This window comes from Neolamprologus brichardi, chromosome 18 (assembly GCF_056152115.1).
Source record: "Neolamprologus brichardi isolate AB-2024 chromosome 18, ASM5615211v1, whole genome shotgun sequence".
Taxonomy (NCBI): domain Eukaryota; kingdom Metazoa; phylum Chordata; class Actinopteri; order Cichliformes; family Cichlidae; genus Neolamprologus; species Neolamprologus brichardi.
The window spans coordinates 14,489,574-14,513,205 of record NC_142121.1 but is presented as its reverse complement, the minus strand read 5'-3'; the positions used below and the strand labels follow the sequence as shown (position 1 = coordinate 14,513,205).

The following is a 23,632-nucleotide window of genomic DNA, read 5'->3' as shown; positions in this document are numbered from 1 at the left end:
CTTCTTGGAGCTGACTGTTATGATTTTGAGTCTTTTGGATTCATAAGTCAAAACGGAAGTATGAAGCTTAAAGTTAAAGTATTTGACAGCAAATTTGAATATTATGTTTTTAAATGAGTTTAATGTTATTCCAGATCCAGATTCTGCAGATTTGCTTCTATTAAAAAAAATACATATGGATACAGTTTAAAGATGTGTTTGTTTGACTATATTGTTTCCTGGCATTGTATGAGCCCTAAGAAAATAGGCATCAGTGCTCTAAGATGTAGCAGAAGGAGTGTTGTTATCTCTAGTCATAATGCTCACCCTAGGGGCTCTCCTTCCATGCATCGCGTGCCCAGGCCTGGTGGGTTTAGCAAGCGCTCTATAAAGTGTTTCATTTTGGGGTCATATGGCCTCTCATTGCTAATACAGTGATGAAAAAATACAAAGAAGAAAATTAAATCGGAGAAAAAAGCAAATATCTATCATCCAACATGTAACTGAAAGATTTATTAAAGCCTTCACACCTGAAGAAGGTGAACTGCTGTCCGTACATCCAGGGGCTCAGAGTGAGACTGGGATATTCTCCAAAAGGAGGGACAATCATGGTGAAGATCAGTGCTATCAAGACAAAACTGGCAGGAAGGACGATCTGGAATCAAACAGTCACAAGCATAATAACAACAGTTTAGAAAATGTTTTGCAAAATAAGCGGACACTTTTACAGATACATCCAAACAAATTTGGCTAAAAATGTTCTCAATAAACACATTGTATCTGTTAAAACCGTCAAATTCATTCAAATGGGTCTCTCAAGAAACGCACACCAGTCTATTCAGTTTATATGCTCCACACAATGCAACCACAAAGCCATTTCACTCATCACGTCATTCCCATGTTTATGAGATCCTGTACCTGTGCCAAAAAGTCTTTCTGGCTTCGTGTGGCATGGTGAAACCTCTTTACCAGCAGAGCATGGAACTGTTTCAGGATCAGAAATCCACCTTTCACCTGCATGGAGCCCTTTCCTGCACTGCTGTCCGATGACTGGTTGGTGGGGTTCACTCCATTATGTTCTGTGTTCAACAAGAAAACAGTAAGCAGCACTAAAACCATATCTACAGAAAACAAAGCATTGTAGATGAACAGCCTAATCTGCATGTGGGAACAGGCTGTGAATGAGTGTTACTGCTCAAATCCACTGAGCAAGGCAAGTATTCTGAGGATTATGAATATATTTTCTGAATACCACAAATGGATGAATGCGAGTAAATATATGAATCTGATGCAGCACTATAAATAGAAAAGAGCATATAAGCAGCAAAAACAGACACTAAATTCTAACTAAGGCAGCCTGTACCTGGGCCAGTCAAGCTAAGTGAGGCTTAACACAAAAGGATTTAAATGGTCACAGAAAACATGTTCTGAGCTCGAATAGTACTTTTTTGCAGTCACACTTAGATGTTTGAAATCATCAAACTAATTTTAATATCAGACAAAGAGTAAATAATAAATGATCAATTATTAATTTCTTGTTGAATCAAGAATACACTTGACAAAGTGAAGTGGGTTGAAAGATTTTAAAAAACAACACAACTGGGACTCCAGTGAACCACAGTGAGCACCATTATGTGCAAATTGAGTGAACTGTGGTGCACTTTCCCAGGAGTCGCCAGCCTACCAAAGAAATTGCAAGAACTTCAGGCCTCACTTGTTTCAGAGTTCATGATTTAACAATAAGAACGAGACTGGGCAAAAATGGCATCTACTGAAAAGCTGCAGCGTGAAAACCGCTGCTGACCAAAAAAGAACAAAAAGGCTGATCTAATACCAAAAAATATCTTGATGGTCTCCAAGCGTTTTGTCTGTGGACAGACCAGACAAAAGCTGAACTTTTTTGAGGGTTTTCATGGCGGCTTTGCTACTTCAGGACCTGGATGACCTGCCATAATTGATGAAACCACGAATTATGCTCTCTACAAAATAATGCTCAAGTAGACTGTATAGCCATCAGTTTGTCCCCTGAGGTTGAAGCACATGTTGGTTGTGCAGCAGGACAACGATCCAAAAAAGCACCAGCAAATCCATCATTGAATGGTTCAGGTAATAAAAATAAAGGTATTCTATGTAAATTTGATTGAGATTCTTTGCATAATCTTAAAGTTGCCAAAATTCCTCCACAGTGATGTGAAAGAGTCATTGCCAGTTATTGCAAACACTTGAATGCAGGGGTGACATAAACGGTTATTAGGTCAGGGGGCAATTATTTTTTCACATAGGGCTAGGTAGGTTTGGATAGTTTATTTCCCTTAATACATAAAATCATCATTTAAAAACTGCATTTCGTATTTAATTGGGTTGTCTTTATATTCAAAAAGTCTGAAATATTTAACTGTGACAAATATGCAGTAAAATAAGAAATCAGAACACGGGACAAAAATATTTCACAGCAGTGTATAACAGTTTTCATCATTTTCTAATTTGATTTACCTCAGGGTTATCATGTCAGGTGGACTAAAACCCTTTATCATCAACATTTTTCATTTCATATTCAGGTGAATTCATCTTATAATGTTTCTAATCTGCTTTAAATTTGTTATGTTTCTCATTAAATCAGTTACTTGTATCCCCCGTCCATAGCAACTAGGATACTAGTTCAACATTCTGTCTAAAAATTTGCTGTTTTAGACTAATTTTCTTGTAAATCAATAACTAACAGATTATTCTGTACTCTCAGGAAACAATTCCAACTTTTGTACAAGCTTTTATCTTTCCATGTCCAAATATTGTTGTTTAAAAAAAACTGTTAGCCATACTTTCATTAGTAATTTTAGCATGTTTCATCTCTTCCTCAACTAAGACTTAGTTGAGCCGCAGTCTATGAATTAGCCATACTATTTATTAATAGTTTAGTTAGCCATACTTTTGAAACCGAAGGGATCACTATGTGGTTCTGAGCTATTATAAACAGTAAGATGGAGATGGATGTAAGATAAATTAGCAGCATGTTCACTCGTGGCACAACTTCCTTGTTCGGACCCCCTGTGACTTCACTAACCAATCAGAAGCCAGGAATTCCTATCCTCAGGTAAATTCAACACATAAATATTATTGCTTTGAAAGTGCAAACATAAAGATTCAAATATGTAAACATGTAAATATCAAATGTAAATGGATATGGGTATATAATTATCTCTGAAAACCTCATCTAACCCATGTAGAATTTATTTCTACACTTTTTCTACACCTGCCAAAGAGGTCATGTAATTAGTTAGACTTCTACTCCAACATATATGTGGCACTTGGAAAAAAGAAAAACTGCTGTTCTCAAGAAAATATCATAAACTGAAAAGGATCCAGATATCTTTCTGGGTCTATGAATTCAATTCATAGATAATATGTATGAAATTTTCAGTGTTGACTAAAGTAACCAGTCACTTTTACATTTTAATTGTGTATGCATTCCCTTTGGCTATTATTTTTACTGCTTACCCATTACCCAACTTTTTGAGGTCACTTCTTTAATTAATGGTTATAGTACCCCTAGCTACTGGAAAGGTACTCTCTGGGGTACTTGCTTCCCTGGTTGGGATAAATGCCTTTCAGAGTGTTATAAATAACTGTCCTTATGTGACAAGTCCCACATAAAAAGTTAGGAATAAAATATTTAATCAATGAAAGAAAAAAAAAGATCTGATTGGCCCAGGTCCAGTGACAAAAAACAGCATTTATATTGCCAGAGTTCAGTCTAATGGCTCTTAACGCTCTGACCTTCATCTCCCTCTATGCCAACTTTGCAGCCATTTTTTCTCCCTTGTAACATCCACTGTTCTAGAAGTAGGACACATAAGTGAAACAAAAAACACACACATATACACACAAACTAGAGGGTTGAAAAAAAAAGACAAATGAAGCACCACACCACACGTGAAATCTAAACAAGTACTTTGGCGGCTTTTATAGTCACAGTTGTATAATCTACTTCGAGGATACGCAACACTAACAGCCTAATAAAAACAGGTGTGAGACTAGACAAAGGGTCAGAAATTCAATTCCAGCAAAAGGCCATGGAGAATATCAGTGGTGGTATTTACCAGGAGTGGTGGCATTATTCGCAGCTTCTCCGTCTGCAGTGACCTTTATGAATATCTGCAGAGAGAGAAAAAGAACTTCCTTAACTTTCAAAACTTTTCATTCATTTAGCATAAGTTCATCCTTTATGTTCTGAATATATTGTACCCTTTTTTCTTTTTTAATTTTTAACTGACAAATCCCTAGAACTGTGTGCAGGTAGAAACAGCAGAAAAGAGAAAAGAAGAAAAGATGCAGGATCCAAGTCTAATAAAGACATTAGCTGAAATCGTATAGCACTTGGTCTTTAAAAAAACTTTACAGATGTATTAATATAGTTAAAATGCTGCAGAGGCATGTAATGTTTAAAAGTACACAATTTTTCTAATCCATCCAATGAAAACAAATGTTGACCTTTTCAGAGCTTTTAAAAGTACCAATAAGGGCAAAAAAACAAACTTCTCTTACAATGTCTGGCTCTTTATTTCATTTATCAGAATTTTCAAACAGGGTTTATCAAAATTCAAACTTTCCAAAATTAAATATAAATATATATTCTGAAGACTCTTAACTATGCTATCCACAGTATCAACAAACAACAGACATCCGTACCTCCTCTAGTGATGTATCAGAGATGCCAAAGCTGCTTAGACCCATATCAGCAAGTGTCTCCTCCAGCTCCCTAAACAGGCTAGCATAGGCCCGATGTTTAAACCCTTTACTGGGGAGCAAATAGGTCAACTCCTGTCCAATCATCTCAATCAGCCTGGCCTCGGGGACATGGTGGTGGATAAGACTTGTGATGCTGTCTATATCCCCTGGAAAGAGGACAGAAATTCACATATAAATGAGCTACTTAAGAGCAAAGTGTTCCCAAAATAGCAGAAACTAACACAAGGACAAAGAAACAAAAACTGCTTGAAATGCAAAAAAACCCCAAAAAAACCAACAATTTTATTCAAGCACATAAACGCATAAGCAAATTTATACTTCACCAGCTTCACGGGGTTGCATCTTAAGTACGTGTCCTCAGGCAGAACAGTAATAGCAAGCTCATGGGTCAATATGACCATTAAATTGGGAATGTGAAAAAAAAATCTGTTTATGTTCTGTTTTACAACTTTGATAAGTGATAAGTGATGCAAATTTCAACAAGTCCATACTGAAACGTATAAACAACTCAGCAGGTTGCACACACACGTGCTCCTCTGCTACACTTGTGAGGGCGCCCACTTACATAAAGAACAGCTTCTTCCAACAGTAAAAGACTTTTGTGGCCAGATTCAAAAGAAAAAACTTCTTATTATTATGACATTATATTATTATTATTATTATCATTACTACTACATTTTTATTAGGCAGGGCTCTATTGTAAAAGTGTGTTTGACTGTACGATACATTTATTATTTACACCTGTTCAACTGCTTATTAACAGAAATGGCAGTAGTGCATTTAAGCATATATAATTAGCATACAGGCATGTTTGAGACGACCTTCTAGAATGCAAACCAAGCATCAAAAGGAGGAAGAAATGTGATTTAAGTGACTTTGATTGTGGCATCATTGTTGGTGCCAGACAAGCTGCTCTGAGACAGAATCTTAGACACAGCTGATCTACTGGGATTTTCCCGCACAACCATCTCTAGGATTTACAGAGGATGATCAGAAAAAGAGAAAATATCCAGTGAGCATCAGTTCTCTGTGTGAAAATGCCTTTTTTGTTTTCAGATATCAGCCGGGAAATGGTCAGACTGCTATAAGCTGAAGGAAGACAACAGTCAATCAAATAAACACTTGTTACAACCAAGGTAGAAGACAATCTCTGCAGGATGCAGAACAGCTTGAACCTGCTGAGCTACAGCTACAGAAGACCAATGACTACCAGTCCTATCAAGAACGGGATATTGAGGATGCAATTTGCATGGACCCACCAAAGTTAGACACAAAATATTGGAAAAATGTTGTAGATTTGATGAGTCTCAATTTCTGCTCCCAAACAAGCGATATGAAAGCATGCTTTGTGCCGGTGGTTCAGACGCTGCTGCTGGTGTAATGGTGTGGGGATATAACTGGGGATAAGTTACATAATTAGTTACTGCCTATTTAACCATATCATGAAGAGAGCAAAGTAAAATTCCTTGTCTGTGCGCACAAACTTGTGCAACTAAAAATGATTGTGGCACCATAGCCTACTCGAGCATTGTTGCTGACCATGTCACAAAGCTCAGATCATCTCCAACTGTACTCACATGACCTCCGCAGCCATCAGAGCTCAAACCAGTAGAGCACCTTTGGGATTTGGTGGAATGAGACATTCACATTATAGATGTGCAACCAGTAAATCTACTGCAACTGTGTGGTGCTATTACCTCAATATGGACCAACCCAGTCCATCCCAGTACTAGCCAGGTATGCCTAATAAAGTGAGTGAGTGTATGTAAGTCATCTGAATACTGATGACTCCATTGCTGCCAGGATAATAATTATAATCAGACACAGACAGTTCAAACATATATTATCTCAATTGCCTTTGGCTTTGTTTCTTATATATAACAACACCACAAGCCTAGAGTCAACAAATGATTCTTCACTCTCAGTAAATATAAAGCAATAATTTTGAATAAAATGCCTCTGAAATACATAAAGGCTGGTTTATTCAAATAATTAATGCATACCAATCAAGTAAACTTCATTTTACCAGATTCTATTAACTCTAACATTTGACATTGTTCTCATGTAACAAAATATATGGAAATTTACATATAATTACATTTTTGAAGGCAGTATTTTGGGCCTTTTTTTAATAGTAATAATAATAATAGTAATAGTAATAATACCCCTGTCCACATTCATTAAGCATCACCTATATGATTCCACTCATAGATACAGATATTGAGTTAATAACACACATATGATCATATGTCAGTACCAGTTACTTTATGGCTAACAGTTAAATATTGTGTTGATAGTTAGACCTTGTGGATCTGGTCTTTTTTAAAATGTAATATTTATGTTCATTTATACCTCAAACTACTGCGCATAGAAACCAGTGTAAAATAATGCACTTGATAACCCTGTTGCTGCTAATGATAACATAAGTCAGAGCTAGCATGATAGATGAAAAGTGTAAAAGAGTCACATTTATTCTAGTGTTAAATGGGCCAAGTAGGTTGCTGGTTGAGAAGTAAAAGGGGGTAAAACCATAGCTGAACCAAGCAGAGTCCTGAGAGTCTTGAGAAACTGGGGCTTTGCTTTAAGCCCAATGCACCAATTATAAAATGTGCTACCTCTAATGTTGCTCTTAGCCAATAGTATTGTTACAGTGACTTCTCTGATATCCAGTGTGGTAGCCGCACCCTTATCCTCATCCTTACCCTAAAACAAAACTTAACTTGAACTTGAAAACTGAGTTCTACTTTCCAAAACACACCTTGAAGAAGAAAGAGCGAGCCAAAATCCTTTCGTTTTCCAAAAACTGTCTTCCAAAATCTACATTTTGTGTAAACTTTGCCTTCAGTGGAACAGAAAAACAAGAGAACATAGACAGACGCAAAAACAAACCAACTCCTGAGGCGTTGCTCATGAGGAGGAAGATTAAAGGGATATACGATATCCACTTACCATCCAAAACTCTGTCTAGATGCTGAAACTGATTCTGAGACTCATCTTTATATCTGGTGCAGATGGAACAGGAACACGAGCAGTCTGAGGCACAGTCACAGTTATTCTGACAAAAATAGAAAATAACACCTTGAACAATGCAAAAGAAGAAAAAGAGGATTTTCGGACTAAAAAGTGAGCAGACAAAAATCACGTATTCTCTTGCATATGTCTGTGGTGGAAACAGATTTGTTTTCTGTGCAGAAACCTGCTGAGATGAGAAGCATTACAGATGGTTGATTAAGCACAAAAGTTCATCCTCACCTCCTTCTTCCTGAGGTCCTTTATCCTCCGTACAAGCGTCAAATAGAAACCAACTCCAAAACAGTTTTTGAGGAATAGGGGGGACCCGCAGCAGTGCAGCTGCCCTTTGGAGATGATGGCGATGCGGTCGCTCAGCAGGTCAGCCTCATCCATGTGATGAGTGGACAGGATCACAGTGCGGCCTGCACAAGGAGCGAGCTTTTATCAAAATCTTGGCTTGTTGTAAGTAGTAGTGTGATACCAAAGCTTTTCAGTGCTGAAAATGGATGGAGAATTTATTGGTTTTATGACTAAAATTCTGTCTTTTGTTGTAGCCACCCAGTTGAATTTTCCCCTTTTGATCAGTTCTCTACAAAATCCAAGTGCCTCAGGGGAGCTGTACAGCTTCAAAAGACTTTCTTTCATTCTTCAGTAAATTCTGGAACAGTGAAAAGTCAACTTGAGGATAAAAAACACCTTTTAAGAGTTACAAAATGAAGTTACTGAGAGAGTTAAAGTGTGGACCAGACCATTAAATGTGACTTTACAGACAGCTTTTACCAGTTCTGTATTTCAGTAAGAGGTCCCAAATGGATCGTCTGGAGTAGGGGTCCACTCCTGAGGTGGGCTCGTCTAAGATGACGACCTTTGACCCTCCGACAAACGCCATAGCCACCGACAATTTCCTCTGCATGCCGCCTTTAATGTGAATAGAACAGATGTTTAAAAGAGATTTTTTTTCTCCTGCTTTCTCTCACACACAAAGAGAAGCAAGCAATGACCTGAGAGGTTCTGAGCCTCATCATCTCTCTTGTGAGGCAGCCCAAGGTCCACAAGCATGTCCTCGACCTCCCTTTCTGCCTCCGCCTGGGTCCGACCTTTCAGCAGTGAATAGAACAAGATGTGCTCTTCTACTGTAAGACTGGTACAAAACACAGCAGCAGTCAGTAAGACGTTTCTGTAAGAAGGCTGATTGTGAATGATTGAATAACTTAAAAAGTATTAATATTGTTGTTGGTTGTTTAGTTGATTAAATTACCTAAAATGGAACTTACTGGTTAAAGAGGATGTTGTGTTGAGGACACATCCCCATTGACGTGCGGATAATGTCTATGTCAGTTCTAATGTCTCTCCCATTAATATAGGCTGTGCCAGATGTGGGAGGATAGAGCCCGGTCAGGATGGACCTGCAAAAACCAGAAACAGAGCACCATAAACAGGTGTTACCAACCTTTAAGTAGCTATCAAAATTCAGTTTGAATCTAAACCAAACAGAAAGTTCTGAATAGACCATTTTTAAAGACTTGAATATGATATGATTGTCAAGTTTTAATGAAATACCCTTGCAGGGAGCTTCCATGCATAAAGGCTTCTATGAAAACCATTCAAATCTGAAATGTTGCTGAATCATTGCCGCTCAGACACACTACAGGAATTCCCTTTACATCTTTTCAGTGTGTGTTTTTAAAAAAAACAGTGTACTTTCTGTAAGAAACACTCCTACAACAACATTTCAGTTTACATTGTCGTGGTTTTTCCAGCCCCATTGTGCCCCAGGAAGGATGTGATCTGCCCATCATAGAAATTAATGTTGAGGCAGTTGACAGCTGGACGAGAGCTTCGATCAAAGACTTTCACCAGATCCTGAATTTGCACCCCCATCACAAGGCCTACTGGGTCAGGCTCAAAGAACGACTGGTCTGCATGCAAAAACAGATCGAAAATATTATCAAAACATGACAGAAATAACACAGTAGCTCTCAAAGTTTATTTTAATTTGATGGACTTCTGTCTGAAAGAAAGTTTCTGAGAGCACTTAGAGGAAAGAGAGTTTTTAGTCTGATTTCTCAGTATTTTACCTACCTAATACTATTTTCCCTTCCTTTCACTAACCTGACTGAGGCCTTGTACCAGCAGCTTCCCTAATAACAATATAATTACAGCTTCTAATCAGCACAAATTTGTCATTTTCCGTTTTCCCCTGTGTTTTTCCATTCTGCTGCAGGATTTGCATGTTTCCACCAGGTGCCCCCAGAGAGTTCCTCACATGCAGTGTGGCATCTCTCTCCAACTGTGTCATTATCTAGTATGCCTTCTCCTTGTTTAGTCTGTGAAGTGTAGTCAAAGTTACTGTTTCAGCATTCTGAGCTTTTCTTCTGTATTTGTGTCATCACCTTCATTTCCCGAGTCCTGGCCGTCCTCCTGGTTTGGCGCTTCTTCTTGCTGTTTCAGCAGTTCCCTCTGTCTCTCCCGCTGCTCCCTCTTACTGTGGTGCTTGCAGATTTTCCTGCTGGCTGAGCCGTTACAGGTGTTTGTCTCTGGTGTGCTCTCGATATCCTTCTCTTGGTTCTCTGGTTCAGGTTTCTCAGGAACTATAAGAGATAGACAGTACACCAGCTTACTAGCATGCTTTTTGATCAAAGTTTTACCAGGCCTATAATTAAAAATCATCACCATGAAAGCGCTGAAGTTACATATCGATTTTTACTCTCCAGTTAAAAAGAAAGACGAAAGAAAGCACCTAATCTTTTCTTTGTTCAAATAATACACTGGCTTTGTTGACCCATCATATGGTTATAGGGACAGTTACTCAAAGTGCAGACACCCTATTTATCTGTCTTTTAAAAAGCTTTAGATTTTACTTCCAGCTCTGACACTGATGGGATGGGCTGGATGAGCCTTAACTTCACCGTATATTGACATTCAATGGAACAACAACACTATTCTTCTGGTGATAAGTTGCCCTTCTAGCCGCAATTTTAAAGATAAAGAATAAAGGTAGAAATTCATGTATTTGACACCTGTTTTAGTCATAGTGTTGCTCTGCTGTTGACTAACCTCTGTCTGCCGTTTCTGTGTGTGAGGGTTTAGGTCTTTGCCAGTAGGAGGGCTGGAACGGGAAGTAGAATGGCCGACCAATGCCATACTGTCCTAATGGGCAGACACAAATAGTTTGATTTTATTAGTAATAAGCTCATAGTATCAATGAATTGCTAAAATACTGTAGAATATAAAGTAAGCTACACAAATTAGAGGAATCCCAACCTGGGAAAACATTATCCAGATACCAGGCCAGGATACCATAGAGGACAGCATCAAAAATCATCATGAGGATGGAGGTGAGAAAGGAGTAAGTGTCTTTCTCCAAGGGGCTGGTCTTAATGTTGTTCCACTGCAGGCCCAAACCCTGCTCCTCATACCGCGACAGGTACTCTGTCCCGAAGCCAAAGGCCACAGGTGACAACAAGCTCTGAAAAACATAAGGGGTAAAAAAAAAAAAAAAAACAGGATGATCACTCGTTTCATTTGTTGCTAAATATCTGTGTGTAGTCATGAAAGTCAGCTGGGTTAAATTTGCTCATGTTTACCATGAGATTTACTTACATACAGTGCTTAACTAATTTATTAGACTTGTCATAAAACATGACAGCACAAAATTTTTTGAAATCTGTTAAAAACTTCTTTAAAACTTAAAATTTTAATTTATAATGCAAACAGACTAAATTCATAGAAATTAATCAAGCATTCAACTGCTAAAACAATTCTTTCTGTTCAGAAATGGAAGTAAATAAGAGTAATTTGACACATTTATAAAAAATACACCATATACTGGAACTGTAGTATAAACTATACATTAGTAGTTTAATGAATGTGTTAAGCACTGTAAATCATATTTACTATGCTTGAAAAGCATAACTTCACGTCTGATTTTGTACTTTAAACAAAAAAATAAACATACTACAGCCAGTTTCATGCTCGTGGTGATGCGGTCTTGCCAGGCAAAGCACAGGATGTGAGGTAGGTAGAGGGTGAAATAAATGATGCCACTGCAGGCTGCTGCCAGGTTGGCCTTGTTGAAGAACACGCTCATCAGAAAACACTGCATGATGGTGGCCAGAGTGAAAGTCATCAGAAAGAAGAAGACAAGGATCGGGTCGCTGTAATGCAACACTTTGCCACCCTGAGATTAAAAAGGAGATATATAGAGCATGACTATCTCTGCGGTGAGGTTTACTTTCACATTTAAACATGCACATTTAGGGTTTAAAAAAAGGTAGAGAGAGGAAAAACACATAATATACATATATATATATATATATATATATATATATATATATATATATATATATATAGATATATATATATATGTATATATGTGTGTGTGTGTGTGTGTGTGTATGTGTGCGTGTGTATGTATATTAATATCATCCACAAGAGGGCAGCATTAAACCCTGTGAAACATGAACCCTCCAAACCAACCTTTTGGTATGGCAACCTTTACTATTCAAAAGAGACATATTTAGCAATTTTTCCATCTGTGTGGAGCCACAAAGTATTTTTGGGCCCTATAATTAAGGTCACAGTAATTAAACCTCTCAACCATAAATTAGTTTATACGAGGATTTGGTATTTAACTGTTTTTTTGCATTTTTATTACATTAATAACATGTTAACTGAGTTCATATAGGCCCAAGGGTCAAGCTGCAGGTTTGAATAAACATACTCTTAAGAGCTGACAAAACTCCCTCAGTCTTACTTTCAGCTTTTTTTCACCTTTTCTCTCCAGCTCTTTGTGTTTTCTTACCATGACAATAGAGGTCAGCAGTACTGTGCTCGCAGTCATCATGAGGAAACTGTCGATGAACCACGTGTACCAAATGACTCCATTGCTGACCCCCATGGCTTTGAGGGTCTCTTTAAGACGGAGCTCCTTTTCCAGCACGATGCTCTTCACTGTCATGGACACAGAGTAGATCCAGGCCAGCACCATGAATATTGGGAAGCAGCGGTTCAGTGTGATCATGAAGCTAGAGTGGAAGTAGGAGAGAGGAAGGAATTAGGATTACACTGATTCTGTGATCTCTCAGCACAGAATGCATTAATCTCAATTTTAGTCAGACAAAGGAGCAGCACATATTTCCAAAAAAAAGGCTATATTCTAGTGAGGAAATTCAGTGTAGTGTAGTACGCCTACTAGAAATTTTCACACATTTGGTTCCTCCATTGATAATAACTAGAATAGCACTAATACAGACTGCAATAAACAGCAATACCCAACTCTGCGTTCAAACAAGAGCCACCAAGATGAATGGCATGAAAGAAACAGCAGACTTTTTTAATTTACCTTTTTACTGTCCTTGGCTTAGCTTTCAACAAACCAGCGCTCAAGTTGGCTGATTAGGCTGAAAATGTTTAATTCATAATGTGAGTTTTCATTCTCTTCCTCACGGTTACATTACTGTATGTCTGAGTCGGCTTGACTGGGCTTTGAAATCTATTGAAATTCAGTTACAAAACCTGTCCACACAGAAAGAAGTTAAGCAGTCAATCACCGAGTTGGACAGTTATTCAACGCATCTATTAATAAATTAAAGCTTCACCTTAACTATACACCAATGTAGGTTAAATTGAATCAGTTGCATGGACAGTATATACAGGAGCATCATTTTTATTCTGCAATTAATTGTATATTTTTCTATTAATAATAGGTTTTGCAGCCCTCTAAAGCACTGTTACACTTTCTGATGTGCAGAAAGTGCTTTATGTATTTCTTTTTAAAGCTTTTTTCAATGAAAAGGCATATTGTGAAAAATGCTACATGACTGCAGTGACTGGTAAACTCACAGGTCATCTACGTAGCATGGATATGGCATCTGCTGGACGTAGACCCCGAGTGGCCAGTCTTTGCCTGTGTGAATTTTAATGATGCCGTGTTCAATCATATCCTGCAGGTAAGCAAAACCTCCCCAGATGTATCTCTGGTCCTCCATGGGGTCTGCTCTAGGACCAGGATCCCAGTACCTGAGAGAGAGGACACAGAAGAATGAAAGATGTCCGGATCTACGCGATTATGGTGTTTGTCATCATATCAGAGTAATATATAAGCTTTTGTTGTTGTAGTTGTATTAAATAATCCCGGCCACAATCTCCACTGATTTTCTTTCCACCATAAATTATCCTAAAGCCAAAGTCTTTAACGCTGTGCCAGCTGATTTTACTTAAGCGGATAAGTCTGACTCAAAGCTCTTTTACAATCTGATTATTCAATTGTATAGCGGCAGGAGTCCCTCTGCTTCCATTACAGCCTGCTGGTGTGCTGCAAACAGCTAAATCTGCTTGTTCACCCCGGGGGATATTGACATACTGTCTGCTTATTAATAAGAGATCAAAGAGAAAGGGGAAATGCATGTAAGAGCTACACATGGTTGGATGAAAGGGCAGGTATGGAACAGCCAAAAACCTTTGGAAGACAGCGAGAGATGCTTTTCCTCTGGGGAATGTCACAAATCCATATAAATTGCCTCATTTAAGCGGCAGTAACAAGATTTTAAAAAAATCTAGGAGCAAGCTGACAGGGATATTTAGTGCTTTAAATGATATTGGTTTTGATTTTAAAATGATATTGATGGATCTAATCAATTTTATTTCTACTTTTAATTAAGTACAATTAAAGCCCATGAATGGCTTTTGTTATTGCCAAAGATGTTTATTATAATTATGAGCTCTTTGTTTGGTCCCAAGATAAATTAATTTAAACTGTAAAGAGGAAGTTTTTCAGGTATTTTTTGCATCGAAAAAATAAATAATTACTCCAATGAAACAAAAGCATCAAAAACATGGGTTAGACCTCAAGGACGCTTTTCTTCTTTTTCACATGTTATGCTCAAAACTGTATTTTCTTTAAACTACTGCACAGCAGGAAAAACTGTCACACAAATCTAAATATTCAGACACTTTATTCAGCTTGTTGCTAAAGCACCTTCAGCTTTGAAGCACCAAAGTGTTTCCTTGCTATGACACAGTGATTCCTTGGCTCACGACTTTCTGTCATTCTTTGAAAATCCTCTTAGTTTTTGAGGGACATTTTCAGGTCTCTCCAACAACCTACTCGGGGACATTCACAAAGCTGTCCCCAAACCACTCCAGTATTGGATTTATGTGTCCTTAGTGTAATTGTTCTATTTGGAGATGAACCTTCAGCCCACCTTGAGGTCTTGAGCCCAGTGGAGTTTGTTTTCATTTAAAGCACAGAGATGGAAGATGTCTCTGTGCTTTGCTCTATTATCTCAATTCCCTCAACCCTAACCATTCTCCCTGTGTTGGCTCTAAAAAGAAAATCCCACCCCTGCATCATGCTCACCATAGTGCAGTGGTCCCCAACCTTTTTTGCGCCACGGACTGGTTTATGCCCGACAATATTTTCACGGACCGGCCTTTTAAGGTGTTGCGGATAAATACAACAAAATAAAACTAGTACCAGTACCGAAAAAAAGAAGATTTATTCATAACACACGTGAAAAGACTATGGAAAACCGAGTAAACGATAAAAACGATAACAAAATAACGCTGAAAACCGATAAAAACCCTGAAAACTATTTTTCAGACCTGAGCCTCAACTCTCGCGGCCCGGTACCAAACGACTCACGGACCGGTACCGGTCCGAGGCCCGGAGGTTGGGGACCGCTGCCATAGTGCACTGTTTGGGGTGCTTTCTCCAGACACGGTGCCTAGAATTGATGTCAGACAGTCTAATCTTGGTTTAATCAGACCAAATAACCTAATTTCTACTTTCTGACAGTCCTTTAGAAGAACTTTTGTAAACTACACGCAGGTTTTCACTTTGTAAGAGTTGCTCACCCATTTGCTTAGTTTGATCATATAGTCACCTCCTTGAGTCCAAACCTTTTCAGTTTAAGAATTATAGAGGTCACTCAATGGCGCTTGGGAATATTAAATGCAGCAAAGCCTGCGCTATATTTCAAGGTCTGTTGACTGAATGTTTCTTTTTCTTCCATCCTTGTAATCAGTTTAAAGAATTTTCATCATTGTGGAGGGGGACTGAGTGCAAATTGATCACAAAAGAACATCTAATTTGAACACTTTTAGCTTGTCAGTGCAATATAAAAAATGTGAAAAGCTTCAGGGATTTGGGTACTTTCTGAGTGCAGTGGTTAAGGTACAACAAAAGCTGTCATTTAGCTTTATTTTAGGGGGTTACAAATGTTGAGTAGTCATTCATTACTGACCTGTCTTTGATCTTGTTGGTTCGCTCCACCGCATCAATATCCATGCGGATCTTGTACTTGACATGCGGCGGAACACTTGTGGTCCAGGGATACAGGTCCATGAAGACCACGCCAGCCCAGAACTTGTTCTCCTCCAGCAGGTGCAAAGCCTCATGGATCATCTGGGACTCGTCTGTGTAGGCCACAAACTTATCCAGACTAACGCACTGCAGACAGAGAAACATGGAGAAGGATGTGGATTTGTGTTCATAAGAAGCAGTGAAACAGGGAGATGATTTAGCATTTAGCAAGTATAAATATTTATGTTTTCGTGTATGTGTGGTTACTGATGCCGTTTGAGCAGTGGTGTTGTTCTATGTGCTGACAGAAGAAAAAATATACAACCCTTTCTTCTATAACATCTAAATCGATGTAACAGTATGCAAGTGCATGTGAGATTCTAATTAGATTATGCATTAGATTAGATGCTAAACACTATAACTACCATGAAATACTGGAAGCAAATCTTGTTTCCTTATTTTCTAAGCATCTATTTTCTGAGCTGAATCCTAAATCATTGTTGTTGTTTTTATGGGTTTTTCAGTGGAGTAATCTGGCCACATGGGAAAATGTGAGCCACTATATTCGTGGAGCAGTGGCAGACATAGGCATGTTCATATATGCAAGCAGGAAAGCAAAATCCATTTAATGTACACACACTAATCGCATGAGTGCAACTCTCATTTTCTCACACACACTTGCTATATTTACCGCGTGTGTAATTACCATGTGAAACTCCCACTATTTGCACCATAGATACAGCTCTCTAACCCCACTCTCACACTCCCATGTAGACCGTGTCTAATGTCCTCATTCACATTACTGTACAATACCCCCGGAGCACTCAAAGACAGACAAGAGATCACTTCCCATTCATCTTTATGTGAACACACAGTCACTACACAATGATGTTCTCTCAGAGATGGGCTGAGAAGAAGGAGCCTCACTGATACACATGTTCCAATAGGATGCCAGTGTGAGAAACATACCCCTGACAGAGTAAGAGGACCTCATGCTAACTACAGCAGTTATCCTATGGCCCAGTGATTACTGACAGCTATATCTAATTAGCTAAATCCCCCTGGATTGTTTGTGGAGTCTGAAGGGTCTTGGCACTAAACTATGAGACAAAGGGTAGATTGAGGTGCCTGCAATGATAGGGTTCTTTCCAAAATCCAAACCCCTACCCCCTTTTAATCAGACACAAGATGAGAGAGAAGGCGTGAAGGATGGATAGAGTGATTTGCCCTCTTTTATGTAGCAAGCACAGGAGTTTGTTTGAATGAAGTGCTATACACTAAAAAGCACTGGGTTTTGAAGAAGGTGACTCATTCCCACCTACTCTCTACTTTATCACTGAATGTACAATGGAAACAAGGGAAGGGGGTGACAGCAAACATGTTCTTGCCACCTTTCAGTCTGCTGTATGGAAGAGCTGTGCTAAGTGGTTGTGCCCTGTGTCAAAAAGCCTGGCACAGTCTCCAGGAAGAAGACCTGGGAGACAGACGCTCTTGTCTGTAGAAATTAGACAAAGCCTACCAAAAAGGCCAAATGCCTTGTTATGGGAATGTGCAAAATTGAGGAAAAAAGTAGGGAGACACGGAAATAGAGACAGGTTACTAACCTCTCCATACTGGTTGAACATGTGTATGAGCTGGTCGGTGATGTTAAAAATGTTCCTCCAGTCAAAGTTTGGCGTGCCCGCCTCTCTCTCTCGCTCTGGTCCATTATAGAGGAAGTTGAGAATGTCTTTTGTGGTAAACTCGGTTCCCACCAGACTGTTGTCCATGAAATGCATCACCGTTGGGTTCCTCAGTGTATCCTTCAGTGAGAGAAATTAGAGTTACTGTGCATAATAGAAATACAGTACAATACATGCTCATGTAAAAGAAAATGTTTGATTCAGGTGGCTACATAGTAGAGTAAGGAGTAAAATTTTACCTTTTCAAGGTTGTGCTGACCAACCTTATGTTAGAGGCCGTAAATATGAATAGTGCACCATCTGCTGAATGCTAATTAACTGTGAACAAATTATCTATGCTAGGTAGACATGGACATAATGTGGGTGGACGTAATATTCATAATACCCAGTTAATATTGGTTATAAAAATGCTTTAAATTTGCTTTACTAGGTTTGAGGTTGCTGACTGACAGCCACACACACATAATCACAAACCACTCAGTCACAGAACTGAATCAGATGGTTGAGTGGATTATTCAGTGCCTGACAGGTGGAAACTAACACAGGCAGCTGTAGCTGGTAGTCATCTATGAAATATCACCTGTTAATTCAAGTCACTGAACTCATCCATGTTTGTGGTCCCTTCAGGAGCATTTTTAATGCAAATGTCTGTCTTGCAGTGGGGTTAGGTTAATTGGTGATTCTAAATTGCCCATAGGTGTGAATGTAAGTGTGAATGGTTGTCTGTCTCTCTATGTTAGCCCTGCGACAGACTGATGGCCTGTCCAGGGTGTACCCTGCCTCTCGCCCTATGGTAGCTGGTATAGGTGGAAGATTTTTTGGCCGCACATCTATGTTGTGAATCTGCTATTCAACTAAATCCCAAAGGTGCTCGACTAGATTAAGTTCTGGTGTCTCCGGATGGCATTTGAGTACAGTGAAGTTCTTGTTCAAAAAGACAGTTTGAGATGATTTGAGCTTTGTGACATAGTCAGCAACAATACTCAGGTAGGCTGTGGTGTTTAATTGATGGTCATTTAGTAATAAGGAGCCCAACATGTGTCCGGAAAATATCTCTCACACTATATATATATATCACCACTAGCTGAAAATGTTACGAGGAAAGATAGGCCCAGGCTTTCATGTTGTTTATGGCGATTCTGACCCTACCATCTGAATCTCACAACATTCATCAGAACAATCAGATCAAGCAACATTTTTCCCAATCTTCAATTATAATGTTGGTGAGCCTCAAATTGTTGCCTCGGTTTCCTGTTCTTAGCTGACAGGAGTGGCACCCAGTGTGGTCTTCTGCTGCTGTAACCCATCTGCTTCATGGATTGTGCAATTATAGATGCTGTTTTGCAAAATGTATTATTTGAGTTACTGTTGGTTTCCTATTTGATTTAAGTAGTCAACACAGCATTTTCACCCAGAAATGTGCAGTTTCTAAAACAGTCCACAGTAAAATACTACTCTTCTTCAATCTGATGCTCAGTTTCAACTTCAGCAGGTTGTCATGACCATGTCGGCATGCCTAAATGCATCAAGTTGCTGCGATGTGTTTGGCTGATTAAATATTTCCAATTACAAACAGCTGAGCAGGTGTACTAATAAAGATGCCAGTATCAGCAGTGGATATATATGGATGCAGCTTACTAAAAAGCCTGCTAGCATTAGCTGCTGTTTTTTTTTTTTTTTTTAACTTTATTTTATTATCCAAGTAATGAAATGAAGTGCTCAAAATAGGATTTCACAAACTAATGGGTGGACTCACAGTGGCTATGTCCATCTTTTTATATAATGTCAGTGGTAGTAAGGAGAGTTGATGTGCAAATGTGCATTAAATTAGTGTGCAGGAATGTGCAGTAATCATACCCTGATCATGTTCATCTGAACGCTGTTTTGGAAGAAAGCCCAGAGTTGAGGTCCCACCTCTTCCCAGGCCTTGGCCATATTTTGGAGCCTCTCTAGCTCCTCAAAGGTTGTGTTGGCCTGGACAAACACAAATACACACATCCTATGAAAGTTGAAAAATATTTCCAGAGTAGTACAACAAAAGCATATTTAACACACAGCATTCGCGTTCTGTGCTAAATACACTGTCAATAATGAGTTTGGTGGAAGTGTCAGTTGTTAAAGGATAGTGTCAGTTAAAAATAAAAAAAGGAGAGATCAAAAAAGTCCACTAACAATTTATCTAACGTTTAAGCTGCAACATACAGCGGATAACAATGGAATGTTACATTATGTAATTTGGCTACATTCAAAACGCCGCTCAAAACACTCGAAACCCCACTCTGTTTTGTGTCAGGAGGATTAAAAGAGACATAACAGATCTGTTTTTCCTTCCACTGCCGCGCCCCCACACTTACACTGAATTCTCTCCCTCCTCTTCCCATCCCTCACATTGCATCAGATTACCCCTCACCCCCATCACCGCCACCATCCCTTTGCTTTCCTCTGCTTCTTTAGTCAGCTCATTCCAAAGGTGGGTGGGGGTTTGTATGCATCTGCACTGATACTGAGTGTTGAAAGAATCGCAGAAGTGGGGCAAAAGTGAGTTGGAAAAGGGAGAGAGGTGATGGGTCAGGCTGGAGGTGGTCTCACTCACACTCTTTAATATCTTGCGGGCTGCGGGGGAGTCGGGGGTGTAAAGGATCTTTCCCATCAGCAGGGGTTTGACTGAATTCCACACAATTTTCGTGACAGGGTTGGACTCCAGGGTCTGCATCAGGGCATTGCAGAAGGGAGCTAGGGGTAGGGAAAGATGAAGAGAATGAGAAACAAATGGTATTCATATATAATAATTTTTCTTTATGGCCTCCATAAGTGTCAAGCATTCAGACGTAATAAATGATCAACTAAAGAATCTTAATATTAAAAAAAAAATAGCCAATCAGAGCGTATCAGCCAACTTTCTGGAACAAATTTTGCCTTTTGAGGCAAACTCTGTCCACATGATAACTGAGTTATCTAAACATCTTTCTTTAATGCTTGTGAAATTACTTCTGTCCCACCTTCTCATGCTAATGAAAGCAAACGACACATAACAAATACACAATAAGCATAGGTAAAGACTGCATTTGCATAAATAGAAATAAATATGTGAAGTAAGAAGGTGTGTTTCTCTAATATTTAACTATATCTGACTGGTATTTTTTTCTTAAGTCACACTTTAATTACAGCACTTTCTTGGCATTTATTTCTTCCTTCACGTTGAATGAAACTATATGATGAAAAGCACTGAAAGAGTGAAACTGAATGGCCCTTGTAGTATTTTCTTTCCAGGTCAACCAGTCACTTTCAATCGAAACTTTTCAGTCCAAATGAAAGAGAGGTGTTTGCAGGTTGTGTAAGTGTGAAAATGTGACATTTGGACAATCTGAATGTCACAGCAGGTATCAGAGCTGTGACATTTTCATGAGTATGTGTTGTGATGCAAACTTGTTATTTTTTACTCATTGTTTTAGACTTCAAAAAAGTCATACTATAACTACTTGTGGTGTCTGCACAACACTATCATATATAGCGCTATCATATACAGCAGGTACAGGTATATTTCTGTTTCTGTGATTATTATCTGTAACAAGTACAGTCTTAATACTATATTTAAGTAAATTATTTTTTTTAAATCCCTCTTTACTTACTGGTAGTATCATCATAGACATAGTTGTGGTTTTTGGTGCCATTGACCCCCAGAAACACCTTATAATTGTTGTCTTCATACCAGTTGAAAGACAGGACCCTAGAGCCCCCACCCTCAGGATATCCACAGAAGAGACTTGACACGCTGGACATCAACTCGGTGAAAGAGGAAGGACCCCCAGTTTGGAACAGGGAGGACACTGCCTTCATGAGCTCCTGAGAGCTCTCCTGCTCCATCATCTGCGCAAGACAGAGAGGCCCAGTTAAACTTTTAAACAATCTGATAGTCTGCAGCCATGAGGCTGTAGCTATAGCAGTGCTTCAATATTAGCATGCTAACATGGTCCCAGTGAACACACTCCGCAATTAGCACTAATCACAAAATGCAAAATACAAAAAAGGTGTTGTTATATTTACAAGTTGGTTACTCGGATAACACAAGCTGGGAAATAGGATTTACTATAGTCAGAATAAACTAGGATTTAAAGCACCTTTAAACTATAAACTAGAGTTCAATCACCTCTGTCTAATATACAGTACACACCCCTAACACCAAATGGTTTATATGCTGTATCTTAAACCCTGACTGGCTGTTAGTTTTTAAGTTTTATATTTTTTTTTCTCTGGCGTGTCTGTTGATCATTGCTGAGATGTACGACCAAACATTTTCTGGCCTACAGCAGGATGAGTAACTATTTAGTATTGCTGGAAAGTGCAAACAATCCATTTTGAGTTATTTGACCTTCATCAGATAATTATACACAGATCAGGGATATTTATGTTTGTCATACTCATTCATGCCCTGTGAATTTTTAAGTATAAACGGTCACAAGAAAACAATAGCTTAAAGATAAGCAAAGAAGTTGGACAGAGCTGAGCTGCAAGGTGGACTAAATATCCTCCTATTGACAGAACAAAAATAGCTTCAACCAGGAGAGCAATTCTCCCTGCTACATGTAATTTCCTCTATGAAGATAATGAAGGAGGCCATCAATAATCGTATTGCATGTTGCTCGTACATGTTGGTAGGACTGATTTCCTCCGGGAGCGTTTTGGTTCAAATCATATTAGGATTTATTAGCACGGGTCATCACTGATTTGGCTCCAGAGGTGAGTGATGAAAATGGCTCTTTGATCGTTTATGACTCCTACTCAAAGCTACCTTTTACATGTGGACACGCGCAGACATAAGCATGCTACAACACACCCCTCATGTCTGTCGCGCTCACTCCCTCTTCCTCTGTTTTCTTATGTATTATTTCTTGCACAAAAACATCCACACACACACTGAACTGAAAGGAAGAAGAGGTGGGTAATGAGAGCTTTTGGCTCGCCTTTCTGTCACCACGGTGATACGGAGGTCCCACCTACAGGATGTGTCACCTCAAAAGAATGTCCCTCTTTTCCTCCCTCCCTCTACCTCCCACCCTCCTCTCTCTTTCTCTCTCACCCCTGGCTAAGGTGATGATGGGATACGCTCTCCCTTGGGACAAACCGTGAACGTGCCTAAACACACATCTCAGTCACAGTGATTTGTGTATATGTGTTGCCTGATAAACACACAGACGTTATTCTACTCTATTGTGTTACAATACGGTTTTATACTGTTTGTGCTTTTTGTTATATATAAACCAATAAATCTTATTTCATTATGTTCTACCGTATTTGTTCTAGTCGACTATCTTAGTTTTATTCTATTTTAGTCTAATATTTTAGATGTGTAATAACGGATCTGTGTTTCTGTGTGCATGCACATTGTGGCTGTGACTTGTTGACACATGGAACAACATGCTCCAGCATACTATGTCTCCTTCTTCTGACTTTAATTGAATAGTGATAGTTCTTGAAAGCTGATTTTATTATTTTTTTATCATCCATTTTTTTTAAACTTTTTCAGTTATTTGTTCATTATCTTCTCATTCATATATTTTTTTCTTTCATTTGCACAAGTGTGTGTATATGTGTGTTTACATTTCTATTCCACGTGTATTCTTCTTGTAGAAGAAAAATGTAATCTACAGTATCTACTGTATTCTCTTCAATCCTGTTCTATTCCATTGTAGTTAGTGTTTCAGATCCATTCATTTATAATGCATGTGCATGCATATACATTACATGTATGCACATACACAACAGACATATTTTTAGCTCACAAAGCACTTGCAAAAATGTATTTTTTTAACACATACTGTACATGTAACCCTCACAGTATTGAGCACATCATTCAGCTTCTTCTGGGAGCGATTCTTGAACGGGGAGCAACGGAAGAGGCGAGTTTCCT

The 23,632-nt window shown here is 38.8% G+C and overlaps 1 protein-coding gene across 1 annotated transcript in view; it reads right to left on the bottom strand.

Annotated features, from left to right (window-relative positions):
* Window positions 1-23,632, bottom strand: part of LOC102789304 (retinal-specific phospholipid-transporting ATPase ABCA4-like) — a 42,808-nt gene that overhangs the window by 12,701 nt on the left and 6,475 nt on the right. The window contains exons 7-28 of the mRNA XM_087831319.1: window positions 21,354-21,591; window positions 20,318-20,457; window positions 19,582-19,698; window positions 17,647-17,844; window positions 15,984-16,189; window positions 13,582-13,758; window positions 12,542-12,764; window positions 11,696-11,917; window positions 11,002-11,206; window positions 10,795-10,887; window positions 10,131-10,328; window positions 9,479-9,656; window positions 9,012-9,143; window positions 8,739-8,878; window positions 8,518-8,655; window positions 7,978-8,159; window positions 7,675-7,780; window positions 4,666-4,871; window positions 4,077-4,131; window positions 898-1,058; window positions 510-634; window positions 307-405 (exon numbers count right to left, since the gene is read on the bottom strand). Coding sequence (XP_087687445.1) covers window positions 307-405; window positions 510-634; window positions 898-1,058; window positions 4,077-4,131; window positions 4,666-4,871; window positions 7,675-7,780; window positions 7,978-8,159; window positions 8,518-8,655; window positions 8,739-8,878; window positions 9,012-9,143; window positions 9,479-9,656; window positions 10,131-10,328; window positions 10,795-10,887; window positions 11,002-11,206; window positions 11,696-11,917; window positions 12,542-12,764; window positions 13,582-13,758; window positions 15,984-16,189; window positions 17,647-17,844; window positions 19,582-19,698; window positions 20,318-20,457; window positions 21,354-21,591 — 3,539 coding nt within the window. The remainder of the gene's footprint in view (window positions 1-306; window positions 406-509; window positions 635-897; window positions 1,059-4,076; window positions 4,132-4,665; window positions 4,872-7,674; window positions 7,781-7,977; window positions 8,160-8,517; window positions 8,656-8,738; window positions 8,879-9,011; window positions 9,144-9,478; window positions 9,657-10,130; window positions 10,329-10,794; window positions 10,888-11,001; window positions 11,207-11,695; window positions 11,918-12,541; window positions 12,765-13,581; window positions 13,759-15,983; window positions 16,190-17,646; window positions 17,845-19,581; window positions 19,699-20,317; window positions 20,458-21,353; window positions 21,592-23,632) is intronic.